Raw genomic sequence first — 24,816 nt, forward strand, 5'->3', positions numbered from 1 at the left:
CCACAGCCCTCTTCTTATTCTTAGCACTACAGTAAGCTATAATAGCTCCCCGGATGACCGCCTTAGAGGCCATCCAGAACAACTCGGGTTGATGTATGGCATGCCATTTATTATGTTCTATATAATGGTCCCAGTTCCGCTGCACATGTGACCGCAACCGTGTATCATGATATAGGCCCGCCGGGTATCTCCACCCCCTCTGTCCCGTAGTGTCTGTGGTAACTTTAATATCTGTCCATATCATAGCATGATCTGCCACTTCTTCTGGGCCTATATGTGCTGTGTCTACTAGGTGAAACATGTTGCGGGCTAGCAAAATATAGTCTATCCGGGCAAACGTGCCATGCGCCCTTGACCTGTGCGTGTAATCTTTCTCTCCTGGATGATAAATCCTCCACGGATCTACCAGATCAAGGGTCTTGGTGAATGACTGCAATTCTCTAGCCCGCACTCCTCTATACTGAGAATCCTTTGTGCTAGAACAATCTTGTCGGGGATCCAGGACTGCATTGAAATCCCCAACCACAATCAATTCTCCACCGTGACTTTGCAGGCATTTCCCTGCTAGGTTGGCGAGAAAGGAAGCATCATGATTATTAGGCCCATATAAAACCAAAAGCAACAAGGTTCTCCCCGCTAACCAAACCTTCAACATGATATGGTCCCCCGAGCCCCCCTCTCCAATACTGTAGCTTTATATGGGAGTCCCTTTCTAATAGCACCGCCACCCCCCCCTTACGACTCTGTGTTGACGCTGCAAATACTTCTCCTACCCAATGTTTTTGTAGTTTAGAATGTTCCAGATCAGTTAACCGCGTCTCTTGTAAGCACGCAATATCCGCTCTGTGTCTCTTAAGTGCAGAGAGTATCTTAGATCTTTTAATTGGGGAACTAATCCCACCCACGTTCCAAGATATTAGTCTAGTGGTCATCCTTTAAACCACCCCATTTCCAGTGTCCATGCTACGCCCCAGGTTTTACAGGTCTCCTCAGCTCCAAGACCCCACTCTCTAGTACGAACTCTAAAAGTACCTCCCAGTTCCATAATACACTTCTCCCCGGTTCCCAGGTAATAAGTTCCGCTTCTCTTTAATGTCTAATACTTGTTCTCGTAATATAAACCCTTCTCCCTGAACCCCCTCAATCCCCCCCCAGCGTTCTAACCCTTCAGCCAGATTCCCAGGCCTAGCCCCGGAATTTAGCAAGAGAGCACCTAGCGTGTCGAGAGCCCCCAACTCCTATATATGGCACATATTTATAACTATAATTACTGCAACATTTAGCATTTTTGATATCTGGTCCCCTTTATATTACCAACACCTTTAGTCTCCTTCTAGCATGCCTTGATCTCGGAGGCTTGTTTTGCTTCTTCCAGTGATTTAAAAGTCTGCCATTGTCCTTGAACTTGCACTTTCAGGGAGGCTGGGTACTGCAAAACAAATCGAACTTGCTTTTGGGCCAGCGATGAGCATATAGGGTGAAATTTACGTCGTCTCTCCTGCACTCCCGTTGAGTAATCCTGAAAGATCAGGATTTGCCGTCCTTCATGTTTTAATTCACCTCTACGTATCTTAAATCCCTGTAGGACTTCCATTTTATGACGATAATTGAGCAGCCGCGCAACCACCACTCTTGGTCGCTCCTGATTTTCTCTGTTTCGGCCAATTCGATGTGCCCTTTCAATGACCAACTGCCCAAAAGAGTCTGTCAAGGCCAATTCCTTAGATAACCATCCCGTGAGCCAATCCACCAGGTTCTTGTCAGGTATTTTCTCGGAAAGGCCCACTATCCGCACATTGTTCCTGCGGGAGCGATTTTCAAGATCTTCCAACTTATCCATGTGCTCTTGAAGCTGCCGCTTTACCTCCCGCAGATCTGTGCTGTAGCCTTGCGAATCATCTTCCAAGGCGGACACCCTGGTCTCTACATCCTCCATTCGGGTTTCCAAACCTTCTATTTTCGTATTGTAAGCGTCCAACTTTAAGTCTAAAGCGTCCCATTTTGGCTGCCAAGCATTTGCAACTGCGAGCGTTAACTGTTCGAGTTGCGACGCTGTAAAATTTTGGTGCGCCGGAAGCTGGTCCTCCGCCATTTTCGGGTCTGGCGCTGACACTTTGCTTTTCTCTTTTTCTTTTTTCCCCGTTCGTAGCGCCATTCCGGTTGGAGACTGTCTAAGATATTTGTCCATAAAGGTACGCCAGCTTTAAATTTTTCTTTTTAATCACTCGTGGTGCAGTATTCAAGCGATTTCTGGAGCGAGGGCCCAAGAGCTAAAGCAGCGCACGTCCACTCAGCTCATCACGTCACGTGCTCTCTCTAGCGCCCCTCCTATATCCAACTGTTTGGTCACCCAGTCGAAGAAATCAATCAGATTTGTCTGATGTGACCTGCTTCTAGTGAAGCCATGCTGCCTCTGGTCCTGCAGTCCATTCAGTTCTAGAAACCTCACAATCCTCCACTTTAGAAGCATTTCAATTAGTTTACTCGCCACCGAGGTTAGAGTAACAGGTCTGTACTTCCTCTCTTGTGCAGAGGGACCACATATGCCCTTCTCCAGTCCTCTGGGACCAATCCAGACCCTATAGAAGAACTGAAAAGATCTGATAACGGAGCTGCCAAAACTTCCCTGGGTTCTTTGAGCACCCTCGGATGTATTTCATCAGGCCCCATTGCTTTGTCTATTTTTAGTTTAGACAGATCCTCCTTAACAGTCTCTTCTGAAAATCGGTCCTGGTCTACCAAACATCCATTTCCATTAGCAACTGTTTTCTGCAGCCCTGCCCCCTGCCTTTCATCCATGAACACAGAACAGAAACAACAGTTAAGCAGTACAGCTTTATCCTTATCAGCTTCTACATAGTCCTCCCCATGCCATTTTATCACTTGCTCCTATAGTTTACATATCTATTTAAAAAAAATCAAGGCCCACAACCTCTGGAATGAACTATATTATTTTAAAAATAGAAACTCACAGTACACAGTAATAGCAGCACAGAACAGAGAGGGAACCTGGACTGGTCTGGAATGGGCTCAAGAAAAGAAAAATTAGCAGCTAAGCTGAAATTTCACCTTCCCTATCGTCTCCAACAAACCAGTCCAGAACCACTGGTAAGTATAAAAGCTCCACTGAATGTGGCCAGGATTCACAAACCTCTGTTCTACACCAAGTTGCCCCCTAAGGCTGCATTCATATGCAAACAATCTGCTGCAAAATTCAACTGAGCAAGAGCAAAGGTGGGAACACAGAGAGGACACAGGGTTGAAGCAAGGCATCCAGACTCACTGAGCCCTTGCACCTGGTGGCCATAAGATCCATGAAAAGAAGACCAGCAGATCACAATTACAGCAAAAGCATTGCTGGACAGTTGCTACTCTCTCCTGCCTGTACATTCTGAACTCCTCCTATGTAAGCCAACAGTATGACTAGGAATCATCTGGCCCAGTTAAGAACAGCCAACTCTAGTACTACTGCTGCACTTTTCATTTCTCCTTGTCTGTTGATATAGGTTACTTGTGTGGCACTGTCAGAGAACATTCTGACCACCCTGCCCTCCAAGGCAGCTTTGAAGGCTTGAAGAGCCCTTTGGATGGCTCATCTCCAAGCGGTTTATTGACCAAGCCCATCTCTCTTCTGGTCCATTTGCCTTGAGCCAGCTGGCACTAGCAATGAGCTCCCCAATTGCTCAGGCTGGCATCTGTCATCAGAATTACCCAGTCAAGCAATTCCAAATCCATGCCTTTCAGACTGTTCATCAACAGCCACTAGGACAAACTAGCTCTGGCTGCCAGAGTCCACAGAAGTCTGAACTCATAAGTATGGATCTGAGATGATCAATGACTCAAGGGAGATCCCTGCATGGTATGTCCACCAACCATCTGCTGGAGACAAAGAAATACCGACGGGCTAAGCCTCCACGGTACCCTAGGTAGGGCAAATCTGAGGCTGTCTCTCCCATTTGCTGGTTGGCAGACACAACCCATTTATTCTGGACTGGTCTGGTAAAAATAAGGAAATCTTTGTTTTCACCACACTGATTCCAAGTCCATTATATAAAGAAGAGAAATTAAAATCATAAAAAGAAGGGTTACTTATCTGTATTAGAGACTTAATGGGCACATGTGTGGCTGATTCTATCCTGTTTGTCCATGGAGAACAGCAATTTCCCTCCCAGGCCATCAATGCAGGAATATTGTTTTGTTGGAGAAAAAGTGCAGTCTGAACACAACTCTAGCACTGTGAAATATTCTCCATACATAGTAGTGAATCTCAGCAGATACTCTTATCAAGACAATTCGCATTCATATTCTTAAGGTGAGAACCACAGAACAAAGCCAACACAAGCAATCCTTTTCTGACACCACACGTTTATCTCAACTGGAACAGTGGAGGCATATATACAGACACTAAAAATAAACACATATGTAGGATCCAAGATAACTGCACGCACCTGGTGTGCTCTATAGCTTCTCAATTTTCTTTGAACTTTTTTTCATCTTTTCAATGGCTAAATCATGAGCATAATCATCTTCAAAATACTGTTTGAGTCTCCCAGCTGCCGACAACCTGTGTAGTGAGCCCAATGAATTTTCATGTGAGAAGCGTTGGGTTTGTGGAGGGGTTGGGCAGGCAGCCCGCCATTACAGAAGAGTTGGTGGTGTCTCCTGGTCTAGATACCACACTGAGCCCCCAACCAAAAAGTCCCTCCCTCACAGCCACAAAGTAATAGTTCCCTCATTTTGAGTCAGCCACACTCATGTTTGGAAGTGCAAGGAGTACTGTGCTGAGACTCTACAACAGCAAGTAGGTGCCGAGGGGATTTCTTTGGTAGTCTCGCCTAGGAAGAGTGCTACCATGGCAAGTTTCACCGAAGAATAAGGAGGAATTGCCAAAGAGGACTTGGAAGGTATCTGTTCTGGAATTTCTACAGAGGAAGCCTGATCCTGGACTCATTGTGGTTATTGATTTTGGACTTGAGCAAGACTATTGACTCTGGGCAAGTCACTTAACCCTCCATTGCTCCAGGTACAAATAAGTACCTGTAAATACTATGTAAACTGCATTGAATGTAGTTGCAAAAAAAAAAAAAACACAGGAAGGCGATATATCCCCTTTCCCTCAACTTCATGCTCTTTCGCAGAAGAGAACTCAGGTGGAAATAAAAACTGATAAACAGGGGTGGAGGTGAAGGCTTTGGTTACTCGTGTTGATCACACAGATAAGGATCAGACTGGCATTCAAAATTTACAAACCTATAAGGGTGAAGGATAAGACCAATTTGAGGAATAAATGTGAAGCCTTATAAAACCATGCTGGAAGTAATCTTTGTTTTCTGAATTTCCCTCAGGTGTTTGCAACCTAGGAATATGTTGAAGTGTTATTTGATGGACATTTTGGGAATTTCTAAGGATATTTCCCCCTCTTTTTCACAAGATTACCTTCCTGGAAACTTCAGACTCAGAAGTAGCCACTGCAGCCACTTTGATAGCCACAGTGGCTTTAACACAGACAAGGCATGGTTAAGAGGAGATAAACATGAAAAAATATATGAACAAATGAAAAACGTACTGAACACACAAGCTTTGCTAACGTCAAACGAAAAACCACCAACAGCACATAAATTTCCACAATATTTTTGAAGAAAAAAATAAAAATAAGATCAAACCTAGCTGCAACATAAACAACACTCAGATTTCCTACACAAATGTGAAATTAACGAGGACCACATCAAGGCATACAGAATCTGGTCCTCTTTTAAGATACCAACAACCAGCTCAGTTAAAGAACTACTGACAAAATATGCACACGCCAATTGCCCAAACTACATGATGGAAAACCCACCAGATTGGTTCATCAAACGCTTAACTGAACACATAGAATACATGTTCTTGAAAGGCCATTTCCCTTCTGACAAGAGCAACATCATACTCACTCCAATTCCTAAAGACAACCCCAGAAAGATCAATGAACTCACTAATTACAGACCAGTGGCATCAATAACACTGCTGACAAAAACAATGGAGGGACTAGTAGTAGCACAACAACAATTAACAGAATACCTAATGCACCAAGTCCTTCACAGCTCTCAATCAGGCTTCAGATCATGCTATTGCACTGAAACAGTCATAACCACCCTGATCACAAAATTCAGAATAATAATAAGCCAAGGCCAGTCAATACTACTACTACAATTCGACCTAGTAGATCACACAATACTAATGACCTACCTTGTCAACATGTCCAATGAATTTTCAGCCTCCTGGATCCCTGAATGCAGGGTCCCTCAGGGTTTGCTGGCTATCACCAATATTATTCAATGTCCTGATGGCTCCACTTGGCAAGAAACTGGAAAAACTGGGTTTAAACCCATTCATACATGCAATGTCACCATCTACATACCTTACAACAGCAGCATCACAGAGATACTGGATAAGGCCAATAAAGGGCCCTACCTCATAGAACATTGGGCCACAACTGTCAAACAAACTGAAGAGAGACAAAACCAAACTCCTGGTTTTATCCAGGCAGCACAAACCCACTACTTAACAAAACCTCTTAACAGATCAACAATCTTACACAATTGAAATAAAATACTAGGATTCATTCTCAACAAACATCTGACCCTTGAAGACAAAGTTGCTGCAATCACATCAAAAAGCTTCAAAACACTATAGAAACTGAGAAGAATCGGAGACTATTTCCCCCAGACAGTACAGACGCTGATACTGTCCCAACTAGACTACTGTAAGGCAGCATATGTAGGCTACAGAGAATACCTACTACGATTGTTGCAGACCATCCAAAACACAGCAGCGAGATGGATATTCAAAAAGTCGAAATATGATAGAGCAACCCCACTACTCATAATGCTACACTGGCTCCCTATCAAGGCCAGACTATTTTTCAAAACCAGCATAATCATCTTCAAAATACTGTCTGGCATGTCACTGGACTACATGCTATACATGATCATACTATCACCAAGAAATGCAAATCCAGGAACCAGAGGTTACCTACTTCACCTGCCCAACTGCAAAAACATACAAGTCCACCTACATGGCGGGATTTAGCTACCTGGGCTCAAAATGGTGGTTCAATTTCCATAGTCATAAGAAGCATCACAAACTACCTCCAGTTCAGAAAAGACCTAAAGACCTAACTCATCAGGAAATTCTATGATCAATAACAATATACAACACAACCTAACTGTAACGCATCTTTTAAGAAATGAACTAAGATATATCTTCTCAAGAAACCCAATGACTATTCCATACGTACTATCTTCCCAACCACTGTAAAACACAGCATCATACAATCGTGTAAATGTAATTGAATCAATTTAATGTCTAACAACTGTTAAATGTAAGCCACATTGAACCGAAACTTGTTATTGGATAACTGTGGGATGCATGTATGAATAAATAAAATAAAAACAGAGAAGATCATTTTTTGGGCTTCAAGACTTATTTGCTGATATGTCAAGAGATACCCAACATAATCGTGGACAGTTTTTGTTATTAAGATCACCAGGTGCACTTCAAATTGGAGCAACCTTTTTCTTAAGACAGTGGTTACCAAACCTGGTCCTGGAGGCACCCCAGCCAGTCTGGTTTTTGGGATTACCATGAATATTTATGAGAGAGATTTGCATGCAGTGGAGGCAGTGCATGCAAACCTCTCTCATGAATATTCATTGTGGGTTTCTTGAAAACCTGACTGGCTAGGGTACCTCCAGGACCAGGTTTGGGAACCACTGTCTTAACATATCCTTGTAAATGTATTATCAGATATAAGTCCATTAAATATGTGGGGGGTTTTTAAACCACACCTCTCTACTTTTTTGGTTAATAAACAAGTGTCAGGAGAACCTGATGTTAGCTTTTTATTATAAGCTAATGGCAAGCACATAACATTTTTAGCTGCTTAATTTCCTTTAAATTGTTAATGCTTCTTCTCTCTAAGTCTTGGATCCTGTTAATGTGGGCTCGAGTGACGTTGTTTCCTTAAGGACTCGCTGGAAAACAATTGTATTTTGTTTTTCTTATGTCACTTTCCTGTACAAGTGATGGCTTGGTTGTATGTTTAAAAAGTTAGAAATATATATATAAAAAAAAAAAAAAAACAACTCCACAGATGATGGAAACAGGAATACCACATTTGATTTTCTCATTTAAGGACCAAAATGATGAACACATTTTCTACTCTTTGAATTAAGAAACTTAAGATGCTACTATTCGGAGGCATGCTGCTCAATTTATTGCTCTTACCCTCTGAGTGCAGCAACATCTCCCGAGTCTCTGTTGAGAGGAAAGGAAAACAAAGCCAAAAGTAAATCCAAAAGCAACAACATAAGAGGCTACATAAGCGATCAACTTATTTCCATTATAACATTGTGTACTTAAAAAATTTATACAAACGTGTTCTAAGAATAAAATGACGCATGCTTCCTCTTCTCAAAATCAAAGGAAAGTTTTCATAATGGCTTTTTGAACTTATACTGAAATAAACTGACATTTAAAGTGCAATTTGCTCATTATGCATATGATAAAGAAATTAAATGGTTACCAAGGGAACTGGTTGAAATATATCTTAAACCATAAAGCATTTTCCCTGTTTGCTCCAATTTTGGGCAATGTATGGTTTTCCACAGTCAAAGGAACACAGACAAGAATGATACTGTAAACAAAAATGTTCCTGCCTCTTCTCCCTCTTTCTTCTTTGCCTCAGCCAGTAAGGCGCAATTAGGATCATAGTTCCCTGCTCTTGCTTGAGTTTCAACAAAGTCTCCTTTATGAGAGGTATTGGGAGATATGCATAATGAAGTCCCTTCCCCCAATGGTCTTTTGTGTGATCTGGGCCTGGAATAGAACTGGGGTAACCTTGCTGATTGAGTGGCAAAAAGACCCACTGAGGGGTGCCCCACGCTCTGAAAATCTTATGGGCTACACCCATGTTGAGAGACACCTTGTGCGGTTCCAAAATCCTGCCTCATTCTGTCCGCCAGGCAGTTGTTATTTCCTGGAATATATGTGGCTCAAATTACCATTCCAGGAAGGAGGGCCCACTGCCACCAGACACAAGGGGTAGGAACCAGTACCCCCTGCTTGTTTACATAGAACGCAGCAATGTGATTGTCTTTTTAAATGAGAATAATTTGGTTCTGTAGCCAATCACTGAAAGCCTTTACAGTGTTCCAAATGGCCCTCAGGTTGAGGAGGTCGATATCAAGATCTGTTTTCTGAGCACACCAAATTCCCTGGGTGTGAAGCTCATCTACATGAACTTCCCATCCTAGGTTGGATGCATCTGAAGAGGCGGAATTTGGAATGGTAGTCCCACAGTCAAATTTGACTGAATTGTCCACCAGAGAAGGGCATGAGTTAACTGTGGTGAAATTTGGATTGCATTGATAGATTCTCAGCTGCTTAAAACCACTGGGAAACCAAAACACTAGGACGCTCTGAAATAGAGCTGTGCCATGAGAGTGATATGCACTGTTGAGGCCATGTGGCCCATCAATCTCAACATTTGCCAAGCAGTAACCTGCTTGCTGCTTCAGACCTGCAAGGCTAGTGTTGTCAAGGTGTCTACTCTCGCTTGTGGGAGAAAAGCCAGAGTCTGTATTCGAGCAGGGTTCATATGTACTCAGAAGGAGGTGAGACTTGGGGTAGTTTATGACAAACTAGTAGCTCCAACACCTGAATAGGTGCATTGAATCTGTTGCCTCCTCCTGCAATGTGCAGTCAATCATCCAGATAGGGAAACAAATTCCCAATCTGGGTAAATACACTGCCACTACTGTTAGACACTTTGTGAAAACCCTGGTAACTGACCAAGGCCAAATGGCAGAATGCGGTACTGGTGTTTCCCTATCTGGAATCTTGCAATACCTCCTTTAACTGGGAAGTATTGAAATGTGTGTATATGAATGACTTCAAGTCCAAAGAGGACAGCCACCGTTTTCCTGAATCATAGGGAGAAGGGTGCCCAGATCATCCTGAACTTCTCTTTGACCAGGAATTTGTTCAGGGCCCCTAGGTCTAGGATGGGACCAAAATCTCCCCACCCGCCTGTCTTCTTGGGCACAGGGAAGTACCTGGAATAGAATCCCTTTCCTTCTTGTTCTGGTGACAGGTTCGACCGCATTGGCCTGTAGAAGGACACAGATGTCCTCTACAAGCACCTGCTTGTGCTGAGGAGCTGACGTATGAAGCCGTTGGTGGGACAATTTGGTAAATGAGGAGGACTATTTGAAGAACCCATTGGTTGGAGGTTACAAGAAGCCACCTGTATTGATAAAAATTCAGTCTCCCCCACCCACCCCCACCAGTACACTGCCCAGGATGGTTGCTTTCAGCATGGCTATGCTCTCCTGGAGCCAGTCAAAAGCTCGTCCCTCGTCTCGACTGGGGAGCAGGCTGGGGTTTTTGAGGACTGGACTGGCAAGGTCGAGAACACTGGGCCTGGGGGTTTTGGGCAGTGAGGTGTTGATGGAAACCTACCTCTCTCTATACAGCCTAGCATCATCCTGGCTATGGCTACCGCCTTGTCACACTGTTTTGTCATCTTTAAATCCTCAGATACTATCACCCAGCAGTCCCTATCTGTGCATATCAGCCTCTCACATATAGCTCCCTTGGATTTCTACTTCCTAAGTGCATCACTCTGCACTTCTTTGAATTTTAATTGCCAAACATTAGACCATTCTTCTAACTTTTGCAGATCCTTTTTCCTGTTTCCCATTCCCTCCGGTATGTTCATTCTGTTACAAATCTTGGTACCATCTGCAAAAAGGCATACTTTACCTTCTTACCCTTCAGCAATGTTGCTTAAAAATATTTTGAACAGAATAGGCTCCAGCACCGATCCTCGAGGCACTCCACTACTCATCCTTCCCTCCTCCGAGTGAATTCCATGAACCACCACCCTCTGACATCTGTCAACCAGTTCACCCACTTTGGGTCCTAACTACAGCCTGTCAAGTTTATACAAGAGCCCCCTATGAGGAATCATGTCAAAGGCTTAGCTGAAATCTAAGCAGATTACATCTAGTGAACATCCTCGATCCAATTCTCTGGCCACCCAATCAAAGAATTCAATCAGATTTGTTTGGCACGATTTACCTCTGGCAAAACCATGCTGTCTTGGACCTTGTAACCTATTGGATTCCAGCAAATTCATTATCCTTCCTTCAGCATCTTTTCCATTACTTTTCCATAACTTAAGTGAGGCTTACCAGCTTGTAGTTTTCAGCTTCTTCTCTGTCACCACTTTTGTGAACAGGGACCACATCCGCTCTTCTCCAATCCCTTGGAACCTCTCTAAAACTCCCTCAATATCCTGGGATAGATCCTGTCCAGTCCCATGGCTTTCTCCACCTTCAAATTTCAAGTTGCTCATAAATACCCTCTTCTGAGAATGGTGCTATATTCACTCCATGCTCATATTTACTTACTTGGACTTAACAGCCTTTACATTTGCAGCCAATCGTGATCCTTGCCCGTGAACACAGAGCAGAAGTATTTGTTTATCACATTTACTTTATCCTCACCATTCTCCACACAGTAGTTCACAGCATCTTTCAGTCTCAATTCCATTTTTAGCCTTCCTCCTTTCACTAATATACCTGAAAAAATTCTGGTCTCCCCTACTTACATTTCTAGCCGTTTGTTCTTCCACTTTTGCCAGATGTATATCTCTTTTGGCCTCTTTCAGTTTCATCTAGTATTCCTCTCTGTGTTCCTCTTCTTGAGTTTTTCTGTATTTCATAAACACCAACACTTTTGCCTTTAGTTTCTCAGCCACTTGCATGGAGAACCATATTGGTTTCCTTTTACTCTTGCTTTTATTTACTCTCCTCACATAAAGGTTAGTAGCCTTATTTATAGCTCCTTTCAGCCTGGACCACTGTCTTTCCACTACTTGTATGTCCTCCCAGCCCAACAGCTTTTTCTTCAGGCACTCACCCATTTTACAAAAGTCAGCATGTTCGAAATCCAAGACTGAGTTTTGAGTGGCTGCCCTCCGCTTTTAGCTGTCATATCAAACCAAACTGTTTGATGATCACTACTGCCCAGGTGGGCACCCACTCAGACATTAGACACACTTTCCCCAATTTGTACAGCGCTGCGTAACCCTAGTAGCGCTCTAGAAATGTTAAGTAGTAGTAGTAGTTGTGAGCTCCAGATCCAGCGATGCTCCTTCCCTCGTGGATTCTGTCACCATTTGTCTGAGCAGAGTACTTTGAAAAGTATCCACAATATCTCTACTTCTTTACAATTCCGCAGATGGAACTTTCCAATCTGCATCCAGCAGGTTGAAATCTCCCAGCAACAGGCCCTCCCCTTCCTTTTCCAACTTTTGGATATCTGTAACCTGATCTTTATGTAGTTGCACTGATTGTGTTGGAGGTCTGTAAGCAACACCCATGTGGACAAAGGTTCCATTTTCTCTTTTCAAGGTGATCCATACCGCCTCTTCCTTTCCCAGGCCCTCCTGCATTTCAGTTGCTTTGATATCGTTATTCATATACAGAGCTACTTCCTCCACCTTTTCAACCATCTCAGAATGCCCTCCCGCGGGAAGTGGTGGAGATGAAAACAGTAACGGAATTCAAAAATGCATGGGATAAACACAAATGAATCCTGTTCAGAAGGAATGGATCCTCAGAAGCTTAACAGATTGGGTGGCAACACCACTAATTGGGAAGCAAAGCTAGTGCTGGGCAGACTAATATGGTCTGTGCCCTGAAAATGACAAGGACATATCAAGGTCAGGTATACATATAAGTAGCACATATGAGTTTATCTTGTTGGGCAGACGGGATGGACCATACAGGTCTTTATCTGCCGTCATCTACTATGTTACTATCTCTATCCTTCCTAAATGGATTTTAGCCTGGTATGTTTGTGTCCCATTCATGGGAATCACTGAAACATGTCTCCATGATAGCAACAATATCTAAGTCTGCCTCTAACCAGGGCTTGCAGATCATGAACTTTGTTTCTGCTTCTTGCTATTAGATGTCCTATGATAGGACGGGACTTTGTTCCTTCTGTGTTTTTACTCAATTGTAAACTGCTTTGATATTTAGTCTGAAATGCTTTTATTGATGACTATGCAATAAATGGAACAATAAACAATGGAACAGAAGAAAAAAAAAATCACAGTATTAGTCATCTTCAATTTGTTATAGATCTACAGTGAGTAACTTCTAAGCTCCTCCTCCCCCAAGGCGCTATACCTGAATCCCATCCTACCCCCCATCATACAATCGGGAAAGTATGAAAAACATGTACAACAGATTGGAAAAACAGAACAGCTTTGATATTTAATTATGACAGGTAGTACAGCAAACAAACATACACTTCGCTTTGATATTTAATTATAATTGGCAGTATAGCAAATTCTTGCAACAAACATGCACTCTATAAAAGTTTTAGTCATCTTTGATTTACTTACTTGTCAATGCAAACTTTTATTTTAAGCTGATAGTTTAGCTCAGGAAATTTGACCAGCAACCTGCCAACAGAGAACCGTTTCAGTTACAAGCCATGCAACTAAAGACACTTAAATTTAGCAGACTTCAACAATACTATTATCCAAAAGCATCAAGGCAAAAGAAATGTGGGAGTCAAGACTGTAGCTGGCATTAAAAATAAAATGTTTACAACAGAATACTTGAAAGGAAACATTCAAATGATCACACAGTGCAGATTGGAAATGCAAGCCCTTTCCCACCCCTCAACCTCATAAAAAATACAAAACATTAAGTACATTTGCCCAGCAGTGATCAGAAGGGCTAATTTTACCTATGGGGGAAAAGGGTGCTGCTGCCCTGGGCCTTCCTAACAGAGGGTCTCATAAGTAAAAGTAGACCTGATATTGCCAGAAGATGGACAATTGTTAGTTGCTCCCTCAAAAAAACAAAAAACAAAAAAAAACAACAAAGAAAAAAACAAGCATCTTGAAATCCCACTGGATTCAGCGCAACATAACCCAAACCCGATCACCCCAATCTAATCCCATCTTGTGCAGTACCATCTTCACTGCCCACCCCAAAGCCTGCAGAAGATGCACTTAATATCATCCCCTGCTGCCACATAGCTGGTCTTACGATATTCTGCAAGATTTTGTGGCTTATTTTGCAAGACTGGCTCCATGGCAGCAAATGTGAAGTTAAGAACATCTCCTGCCATTTGCCTGGTGGATGTTTGACTGGGACTGCACCAAGGTGAGGTCTGAAGTGAAAAGATGATTTAGTCTTAAATTTGCCCCTTTAGTAACATATATGTATGTCCAGAAACTGTGCCTCATGGCCTCCCACGTGGATCGAAAAAGAGACGTTCCTGTCCACTTGATTCAAATACCCTATAAAATCTTCCAAAGATTTTTGATCCTCTTTCCATATCAACAAGATATCATCTATATACCTCCTCCAAGAGATTATAAAAGAGCTATACACACTGTTCACAAATTATTCCTCAAATAAGACCATATACAGGCACACCACTGTGGGGGCTACAGTTGCCCCCATAGCATTCCACTTAATTTGCAAAACATATCTTTGTTGATATGTGAAATTGATTTTTGAAATGATAAGTTTAGCCATTTGATTTAACAGAGTAACCTGTGCTGCAGATAATTCCATTATATTTAACCTCAAATCAATCATATGTAAGGCCTCTTCCTGGGGGATGTTAGTGTACAATGCATTCACATCTAAAGTGATAAGAGTCACTGATTGATCCTCAGGCAACCGGAGGTCATCAAGCTGTTTCAACATACCGTGTTTCCCCGAAAATAGGACCTACCCCGAAAATAAGACCTACCAGGGTTTTCCTGCAAATTTAAAATATAAGACATCCCCCCAAAAGTAAGACCTACCAAACTTTTTTTTTAAGCAGGGCCGCAGAGAGCCACCCAAGGTCGCCCCCCCCCCCCCCCCCCGTCGCTCCCGGAACTAACCCGAAGCTCCTGTCACCTTTGCAAATTCGGATTCGAAGCAGCAGCGCAGCAGGGCAGACCTCTCGTTCCTTCCGTGTCCCGCCCGACATTACATTATGTCAGGCGAGGGTGGGACACGGAAGGAAGGAGAGGTCTGCCCTGCTGCGCTGCTGCTTCGAATCCGAATTTGCAAAGGTGAAAGGAGCTTCAGGTTAGTTCCGGGAGCGACGGAGGGGAGGCCCGGCGTTTCCCAGAAAATAAGACATCCCCCGAAAATAAGACCTAGCGCGTTTTGGGGAGGAAAAATAAATATAAGACAGTGTCTTATTTTTGGGGAAACACGGTATGTGTGGAATCTTTTACAAATGAGGGATTTTTCCTACTTCTGCTCCTAAATAAAAATCCAAATACTGGGATAACAATTCCCACAGGGAACCTTTACCATTCACTATAGGACATCCTGGAGGTTTTTTCAAACTCTTATGCACTTTTTGGATAAAATAAATGAGGGACAGTTGGAAATTGTTGATACAAATATCTATATTCTCTACTAGAGATAGTACCCTCTTGATTAACTCGTTTCAACAGTGCCTCCACCGCTTGCTGATATTCTGTGGTGGGGTCTTGATTTAACTCCTCATAAAACAATCTCTCTCCTAACTCTCAGCTTCTGTATAATATTGCGTACTGTCTTGAACTACAACTCCACACCCTTTATCTGCTCGTGAAATCACCAAAGGTTTATCTTGTTGTAATTCTTTCAGTGCTCTCCACATATCTCCTGACATATTCCCATACTCCTTTCCTATGTCTTTTTCCAATTTTTCCACATCCCAAAGAACCCACTGTTGAAACGTGTTAATAATTGGATCTACAGGACCCAGTGGTACCCATATCGAGGGCACACGATGCTTACTAATGAAGGATTTCATATATCCCTCTTGTTTTTCTTCCACATTTTTATCCACAAAATGCTTTCTCAGATGTAATTTCCTAAAAAATTTGTATAGTGATCATATGAACTCGTAGGGCCAAACGATAACCCTCTAGATAATACAATTTGCTGCTGATCAGTCAAAGATTTAGAGCAGATATTAAATAAATTCAATGCTGTTTCCTTTGTTGCCTTTTGGGTCGTGCTCTCCCTACTTGGGGTTGTCTACTGTGTCTAACGGCATAGGTGCTGGTACTAAAAAAGACTGGGAATCTATATTAGTCTGCTCCTCTGGCATCTTGTTATTACCTAAACTGTCTTCCTCTCCTGAGGACTCACTAGATGAATTAATGAACCCTACTCTTTAATTGTTTTCTATTTCTCCTAGATTTATTATTACGAAACCACAAGTGTAATCCTGCTAGTCACGTTTAAATTTTGATATTTTTTGTCTTCTGATTTCCATTTTATACTTCTGTATCGTTTGTTTATGTTCCTCATACTTTTTTTTAAATTCTGCTTCTGAGCACCTATTTTTATCTCCTGCAATTTTCTACCTACCTCCTTCTGTGTAGTTCTAACAATAGTGTTTAATTTCTGGATAGTTATTAGCGTTGAATCTAAGGAACACTGGGGTATGGGTTCATTCCACTGTGAAACATATTCAGCATCATCCAGAAACCTTGGTTCTTTATGCAACCGCAAGCCTATGGGAATATGTTTCACATGACAGTATTCTTTTTTTTAAATTTTTTTATTTATAACCATTTAAATTTTTACAAGCGATAAAACAACTTGCTGGAAATACAGAGAAAGTAATGTGTAGGAATTATTTCAGTCAGGTAATTCTATTCTCTTCCTTAGACCACTAAATAGGGAGAGTGAAACAAGATAAGGAGATCAATTAAACAGTAAACAGAAAAAACAAAACGTGGTATTAACCTGTTTATCCCCAGATATTACTTGTCTAATTCATTATTCCACATTGATCATCTGGTTGGCTTCTTCAAGGCCAATACGGTGTATAGTCAAATCATTTCATTGAAAAACATACTTATTGTCCAATATTATTTATTTTTTGTCTATTAGATTGTAAGCTCTTTGAGCAGGGACTGTCTTTCTTCTATGTTTGTACAGCGCTGCGTATGCCTTGTAGCGCTATAGAAATGCTAAATAGTAGTAGTAGTAGAAATACTACATCTGATTACATTCTCTCTCTTTTAAAAACCAGAAGTTATTTAACAATACATATACTTAAGTCTCTAATTCAAATCCCACTGATTAAAGTAATCCCAGTTTTCACAGGCTTCACTCCTTTTAAAGTAATAATTTGAGGAAATATTTCTCACATGACAGTATTCTACCAATGTCCTGGATCAGATATTTGTTCAGTTTCTGTATATCTGCCCAATCACTCACTATATGGGCCTTCCATATTACTAATCCTCTATGTCTTCTACATACATTCCATCCATGCATACTAAATCATAACCCCTCTCCATTCATACTATTTCTTACCCACAATCACTTTACCCTTAAGGAGATATGAAGCTAACACTTCAATATAACATCTTTTATCACTGCACAAATACGTGACATTATTACAAATTGGTATTCTATATGTTAAGTCCAAAATATTGTAAGGAATCTTCTCTGTGCGTAGAGCTTCTCGTGTTGCAATCTTTTGATATTCCATACAAATTGTACTGATTCGTGAAGTGGATCATCCTTAAAATATCACAGCTCATTTCAGGTCCTGTGCTGCCCTATGAGTAATGCACATGGCTATATATGCGCTCCTTAAATTAGGAGTGGGCAAACTTTATACACAGAGTTATTACTACCCCTAGTGGGCCCCAAGATTATATAATGTTGGAACCAGAAATGCACAGAGCTCCACAGACCTTCTATGATGAATAAATAAAAATTAACTGTTGAAAACAAACTGCTAGAGGGGCTATTCCGAAAATATTTGTGAAATACAGTATTTAAACACACCAAAACTCTGGTTAATGATTTTTTTTTGTATACTTCCATTACATCACATTATACTAGACAATTAAAAACAAATTTTTATACATTAAAATACTTTACAAATAAATACTTCTGAAATAAAAAAAAGGCTTAAGTGGTTTCCTAAAATATAGATAATTTCCTATCAACCTAAGTTCTAAAGTTAAACTACTACTACTACAAATCATTTCTACAGCGCTACCAGTCGTATGCAGCGCTTCACAATTGAACATGAAGAAAAGACAGTCCCTGCCCAAAATAGCTTACAATCTAAATTCCAAATGATACAGCCTTATAAGAAATAGAAGTAGACAATTTCTTAAATCTAACGTTACACACCGATGGAAAGTGCAGTGAACACTGTTCTCTTAAGCAATCAGACTTACAACTGGTGGAAATATTAACCATGTAATATCGTACATATAACAGAGTTTAAACTGCACTCAACTCCATGGTCTTGTGAGCCGGATAATTTTGATGGCAGACCACAAGTTGTTCACCCTGCCTTAGACGGTGATGCAACAGGTAACATGTAAAAGGCGCTGCAAGTTGTTCAAAATTCTATAGCTAGAGTGATTAAAGGAGGATCATGCTACGATCATGTAACTCCAATTTTGAAATCATTGCATTGGCTCCCTATAAAATTCCGTATTGAGTTTAAATTTTGTTGGTTTTTAAAATATTGAATGGTAATATTTCCCCAACACTCAGTGCCACTCTTAGGTGTTATCAACCCGCTCGCTCCCCGAAATCATCTCAGAAAGAGCTACTTGAAGTGCCTTCATTTCATCAGGTCTATTTGGAAGATGTAGGTCCTCTATTTTTTAGATCAAGGTCTGAAATTATGGAATGCATTGCCCACTGAACTTCAGTCAACACAGAACATTGTCTTGAGGAAAGAAATAGTTTTTATTGTATTTTGTATGTGGGTTGTTCCACGCTTAGATTTATATATATATATATATATATATATATATATATATATATATATATATATATATATATATAGGGGCTATAAAGTTTTATTATTATTATATAGATGAATAAACATTATTATAGGAATTAAAAGTGGGATTGGGCTACTTCCTTGATAATCTCTACTGGTCCTCCCCCCCCCCCCCCCCCCCCCCCCCCCACTCCGATCATTTCTAAAAGGCACTCAAGAGGTGTTGAACTACACTATCTGACCCATCACCTTCAGCACTATTCCTCTGCTTGATTGCTTCGTTCAAGCCATAATTGCCTACTGATCAGGAAATGACTCAAACAAACAATAATAGGCAAAATCTAGAGCTGTCTCTAGATTTAAAATTTGAGCTGAATTATTTTGTGAAAGAAAGTGAAACCCATTTTTTTCATCTATATTATCCTCAACTGTAGGCCACAAGCCCCTGATATTATGGCCCATGCTTCTACCTTCATAGGCCAGTAGGCTGCTTGATCTTTTTGTTTCTTCTTGTTTTGAGAATTGACCTTTCCAGTATCAAATGTCCGTTTAAGTTATTGACAGAAAAACTTCAGGCTCAATTATTTTTTTTTAACCTTACTATTGTATAAAATGAGAAACTCAGACGTGATAGAAGCTGGACTTGGATATTAGACAAAGAACGGTGGACTATGATCGATTTTCAGGTTTTGATTTTTCCTATATATTTTCTTATGCTCTGTAATTTTATCAGAGCTTGTCTTTAAATCTTCTATTTGTTTAGAAGTTTGATTTTTTTTTCCATTTGTTGTGCTCCACTGTGAACCAGAATGCTTCTAGTAAAAGTGGAATAAAAGGGCCAATTTACTTAATATCAACTACTCTGACCCATCGGAATTCATTATAGGAATCCAAGGGGTTCAATTCTCACCCCTCTAGCATTTATATGCAACCTATAAGCAAACTTTATCCTCAAGAACAATTAGACAGGCTAACTACATGCCTGAATGACACTGGATGACAAATAGTAAATTTAATCCATCCAAAACCAGCTCTTACATACTACCCCTCTTGAAACACTAATTAAAAATCAACTCCTCTCAAAAAACAGAATTTAAGAACCTAAGTATGATCACAGTTTTGATCCTTTCTTCCAATTTCATATCATGGCAGTGGTTAGAATCTGTTTTTCAGTTATAAAATATTTGAAATCTATAACCATATTTAGATAATACAAAGGTTTGACCACAGTACTATACTCTCTGATCAATACACAGACTACTATTAACTCTTTATACTTGGGATTACCATAAAAAACAACTGTCTTCAGAAGATTCAGAATATGGTGGTTCAACTATTGTTAATTGTACACTACATAATCACATAACCCAGACCTTAGACAGTCTCTGCAGTTTAAGGCAAAGATTAGTTTAAGACCCTTTTGCTGATTTTGAGAGCACTGAAGAGTATCAGACCACAATACAACATAAATTTATTATTTATTTTACCGCCTTTTTGAAGGAATTCACTCAAGGCGGTATACAGTAAGAATTGATGAAACATGAGCAATAGGCAATTAGAGCAGTAAAAACATTCAACAATACAAAGTATGGCATGGTATGCTACTTGCAATGACAACACAATATGTAATAGAACATTATAATTGGTAGTGAAGGGTAAGGCAAAGTTGTAACATATAGATGGGTATGAAGTAGGAAGAGTTAGAAAGTAAGGTGACTGATTTGAAGACAGTTGCACATGAGGTCAGAGAGATGGTTAAATATTATCTCAGCTAGGGTAGGGAATCAGAGTTAAGTATTGAATCTAACTGTATTCCAAGGTTCCTGACTTGTGATTTGAGGGGGGGGGGGGGGGTTCATATGTCTTCATTCTTCAGATTCTTCATAGTTTATTTATTTGTTGCATTTGTATCCCACATTTTCCCACCTCTTTGCAGGCTCAATGTGGCTTACATTATGCCGCCATGACAGTCGCCATTAGCGAAATAAGAAGAACAAAGTATTATTTCAATTAAGGTATATGGAATTCATGAGAATTAGAAATAAAGAAATAATACATTACAAGATATGCAGAGAGTAAAATGACAATATGATTAAAGTAACCAATTTAAGGAATTCAGTGTTGATTAGTTCTAATATAGATATGAAATGCGTTTTTTTATGAAGCATTCTTATTATAGGTCTTGTTGAATAAGTTCGTTTTCAGTGACCTCCGGAAAGTTGCTAGATCATGTGTTGTTTTCAAGGTATTCGGCAGTGCATTTCAACATTGTGCGCAGATGTGTAGGAGAAGTTGGATGCATATAATGATTTGTATTGAGTACCTTGCAGTTAGGGTAGTGGAGGTTTAAGAAAGTACGTGAAGAACTTTTAGTATTTCTTGCTGGTAGGTCTATAAGGTTTGACATATAAGTCAGGGCCTCTCCGTGGATGATTTTTATGAGCTAAGGTGCAAATTTGAATGTAATTCTGTCTGTTAATGGAAGCCATTGTAATTTTTTCCTAAGGGGTCTAGCACTTTCATATTTCGCCTTTCCAAATATGAGTCTAGCTGCAGTATTTTGGGCTGTCTGAAGTCTTAATTTGGACTTTACATCCAGCATAGATTGAGTTACAGTAGCCCAAATGACTCAATACGGGTGATTGCACTAAGTTGCGGAATACCTCCCTTGGGAAGAAAGGCTTCACTCTTTTTAACTTCCACATTGTATGGAACATCTTGTTACATTTTTCGCATGACTATCTAAAGTAAGGTTGCGGTCAATTGTGACTCCTAGGAGTTTCAGGGTGTCCGCCACGGGAAGGGTGTGATTTGGAATATTTATGTTGGTGTAATTAGTTCTATTGTAGTGCGATGAAAGGATAAGGCATTGTGTCTTTTCCGCATTAAGTTTCAATTGGAATGCATCCGCCTATGAATTCATTATTTGGAAGCTATGGTTGATTTTATAGTTCAAAGATTAGATTAGCAGAAACAAACAAAAGGCGCATTTTCCTGTGCTGTGAAAATCTTTGGAACTCTTCCAAACAATGCACATGGAATTAAGGATTTTTTAAACTTTTAATAAACATTATAAATCCTGGCTTTATCAGTTTTAAAAAAAAGATCACTGTGTAAGTAGTTTAAACTTCTGACTTTAGTATTCTAAAATATTACTTTTTAGGCATTGATTTTTAACTAAAAATTCATATTCCACCCTTCCTTAGCATCCAACCAATTCAAACCAGATCAGAACATGTGGGTTATGTCCGTTGACCAGCAGATGAAGACAGAGAAAAACTAGTTCTTCATGATTCACCCCTTAAGGGAATCATGCAACTCTAGAACACTATGGGCAACTCTAGCGTTTAGAGCGCACTAATCATTTTCTGGCCGTTCTCCAGTTACTCTTTGCCTCAAGCTGCTGTCTCTGCTCAGCCATGGGTTTGCTGTTTATTCTAAATTAGAACGGGTTCTGCTTCCCCTCGGGGCTCTCTTTCCTGCCGTCTGGTGCTTCAGCTGAACAGCCAGGTGGAGAACATGAAGTCTTCTCATTGGTGGTGGCCATTTTCCTCCCTCAATTTTTTTTGTTTGTGGCAGGTGAAAGCTTGGCTCTTCAACCAGGCCCTTTAATGGAAGAAGTAACTAACTTGTTAGTCTCACTCACACACACAAGGAGTGACTCGGGCTGCACATACTGCAGCAGGACATGTTAATCCACTCCTACCCTAGCTGAGATAATATTTAACCATCTCTCTGACCTCACATGCACCTTTCGTTAAATTAGTCAACTTATTTTCTCCTCCTACTCTCTTACCTATCTATATGTTCCACCTTTACTTATACCCTACACTGTCAAGTAAAATGTTCTATTATGTATTGTGTTGATATTGTAAGTAGTATACTATGCCATACTTTGTATTATTTGAATATTTTTACTGCTGTAATTGTTTATCGCTTATGTACACCGCCTTGAGTGAATTCCTTCAAAAAGGCGGTAAATAAGTCTTAATAAATAAATAGAACAGCAACATTAAATTCTGAAGCCAATTTTTTTCGTTTCTCCTTTTTTGTTTTATGGATGCATGTGTATCTTTCCAGTCTACAATGGAGTTCTTTTCTAATTGTTAATTAACTTATTTGCTACTGTAAACCGCAGTACAGAAAGTTTTATTAAACAAACCCATTTGGCCTGGCAAAGGTGGGACACTACAGTGGTGAAAGCGCCAGGATGTGTAGAAATTATACCCAGACTTCCGCAGTTCTATTACACGGGGTAAGATATTGACACTGGATCCACCACAAAGGCGTAGGTAAGAAGGGAGTTATACGAGTGCAGGACTAGTCACCATGAAAGAGTTGGTGAGAAAAGACATCAGAGCTTATCTGTGCAGACCCTAAAACTTTCCCAAGTTGTTTTAAACCACTTCATACTGAATCACTTACCTGACTTTGGTTGTAAACTGCACACCTGTTTTGATAACCAAAGGGCGATCAGGATGCATAGGCATGCAAGGTTGTCTCTCCACCACAAATGCACTGCAGGAGGAGAGCAGATGTTAAGAAGGTAGGAAAAGTACTCAAGTTATAGCGGGTGTAACTTTTAGGAAAAATTCTGGAGTATCACTAGCCTAACTTTAGCTCATAACTATATAATGATAGCGGTGGAATAAATGTAGGCTTATGATTCTATAACCTAATTAAATGCAACAGTATTTGCAGAAGTGATCCTCGCACACAGATGTTTCCCACTGAAAATCAGGAGCCCTGCTCTACACTTTTATTGTTTAACTTACGCTGTGTGTTTATTGGGCATTCTTAAAAATAAGTATAAGAAACTTTAACAAAGTTTGTCCTCATTTGAGCAACCCATATCAAAATAATACCTCTTCATTAGGTTTCTGAATAACTCAACAATACGTTCCTCCAGCATTGGTCGATGCTGCACAATGGGATCGCCCTTGTAGGAAACTTTCTGCTGCAGTTCTTCCAGTTTCTTGATCTGCTGCCGTGTTTGAAGCTGAGACTCTGCTAAAGATGTTATCCTATCAAAATAGGAAAACAAGATTAACATGCAAAACCTATAAGACAGTGACATATAAAGAGACTGCTTTCCCCCACTTTTTACCAGTTTTCCAGCCGATCAAGGCAGATATTAGGGGGTCCTCCGATGCATGCAATCTGTTGCCTCCTTTTCCAATCAGCCAGTTCTTCATCAGTCAGTGTTTTCTGTACATACTCCATGGCAGACAGCAGCCCAGCCAAATCACTCACTATGTTCTAAAAAAATTGAAGAGAATTGTGAACGTGCATCTTCCAAATGCAAAATGTGTAAAGAACTTCCAGCAGGGGGATGCAGAAATCGGAAGACGATCTGATGGGAAACGTCAAAATCTACAGGAGAGAAGATTAAATAGAGCATACTCTTCTCATTTGATCCAAAGCCGTCAACATTTGTTCCAGCTGCTGCATTTTTTGCCGTGTTACTGCTTGGTTATTCCCATTCAGATCCGACACGTCTATTGAATAGGACAGAAGAGGAGAAAGATGTTAAAAACATAATACTCAAATTAGTTCTCTACTATAGGTATTTAGATTTACAGAACACACCCATCTGACCACTAAAACCATGCTTGATGTTACCATTATGCTACTGTACTCAAACTGAAATTGAACGTACAGTACAAGTCAGTGGGATTTACCAATGAGGAAGAGGGAATCAGCCAGTTCCAAGATATCTAGACCCCTATCTGGCTGCATATTAAGGAGTCAGGCTCAACTAACATGCCTTAAGTCTTGGCAGGGGCAGATTTCTCTACTTGCCAAATCTCAAGGATGTTCACATTTTTGGCTGAATCACATTAATATAAGTGATGCAAGATCCTTAATTTTCAGGTAAAGCTGTGCCAAGCATATTCACCGATACTTTTTTTTGATATGCTTATTCTTATGGCTAAAGATCACACTCATTTCATATATATTGGATTGTCCGATTATTCA

General features: G+C 40.5%; 1 protein-coding gene across 1 annotated transcript in view; it reads right to left on the minus strand.

Annotated features, from left to right (window-relative positions):
- STAT3 (signal transducer and activator of transcription 3) overlaps window positions 1-24,816 on the minus strand; it is a 159,868-nt gene that overhangs the window by 51,463 nt on the left and 83,589 nt on the right. Inside the window, 6 exon segments of the mRNA XM_030221968.1 lie at window positions 8,266-8,295; window positions 13,460-13,519; window positions 23,263-23,355; window positions 23,703-23,861; window positions 23,945-24,096; window positions 24,241-24,335. Coding sequence (XP_030077828.1) covers window positions 8,266-8,295; window positions 13,460-13,519; window positions 23,263-23,355; window positions 23,703-23,861; window positions 23,945-24,096; window positions 24,241-24,335 — 589 coding nt within the window.

Source organism: Microcaecilia unicolor, chromosome 12, assembly GCF_901765095.1.
Source record: "Microcaecilia unicolor chromosome 12, aMicUni1.1, whole genome shotgun sequence".
NCBI lineage: Eukaryota > Metazoa > Chordata > Amphibia > Gymnophiona > Siphonopidae > Microcaecilia > Microcaecilia unicolor.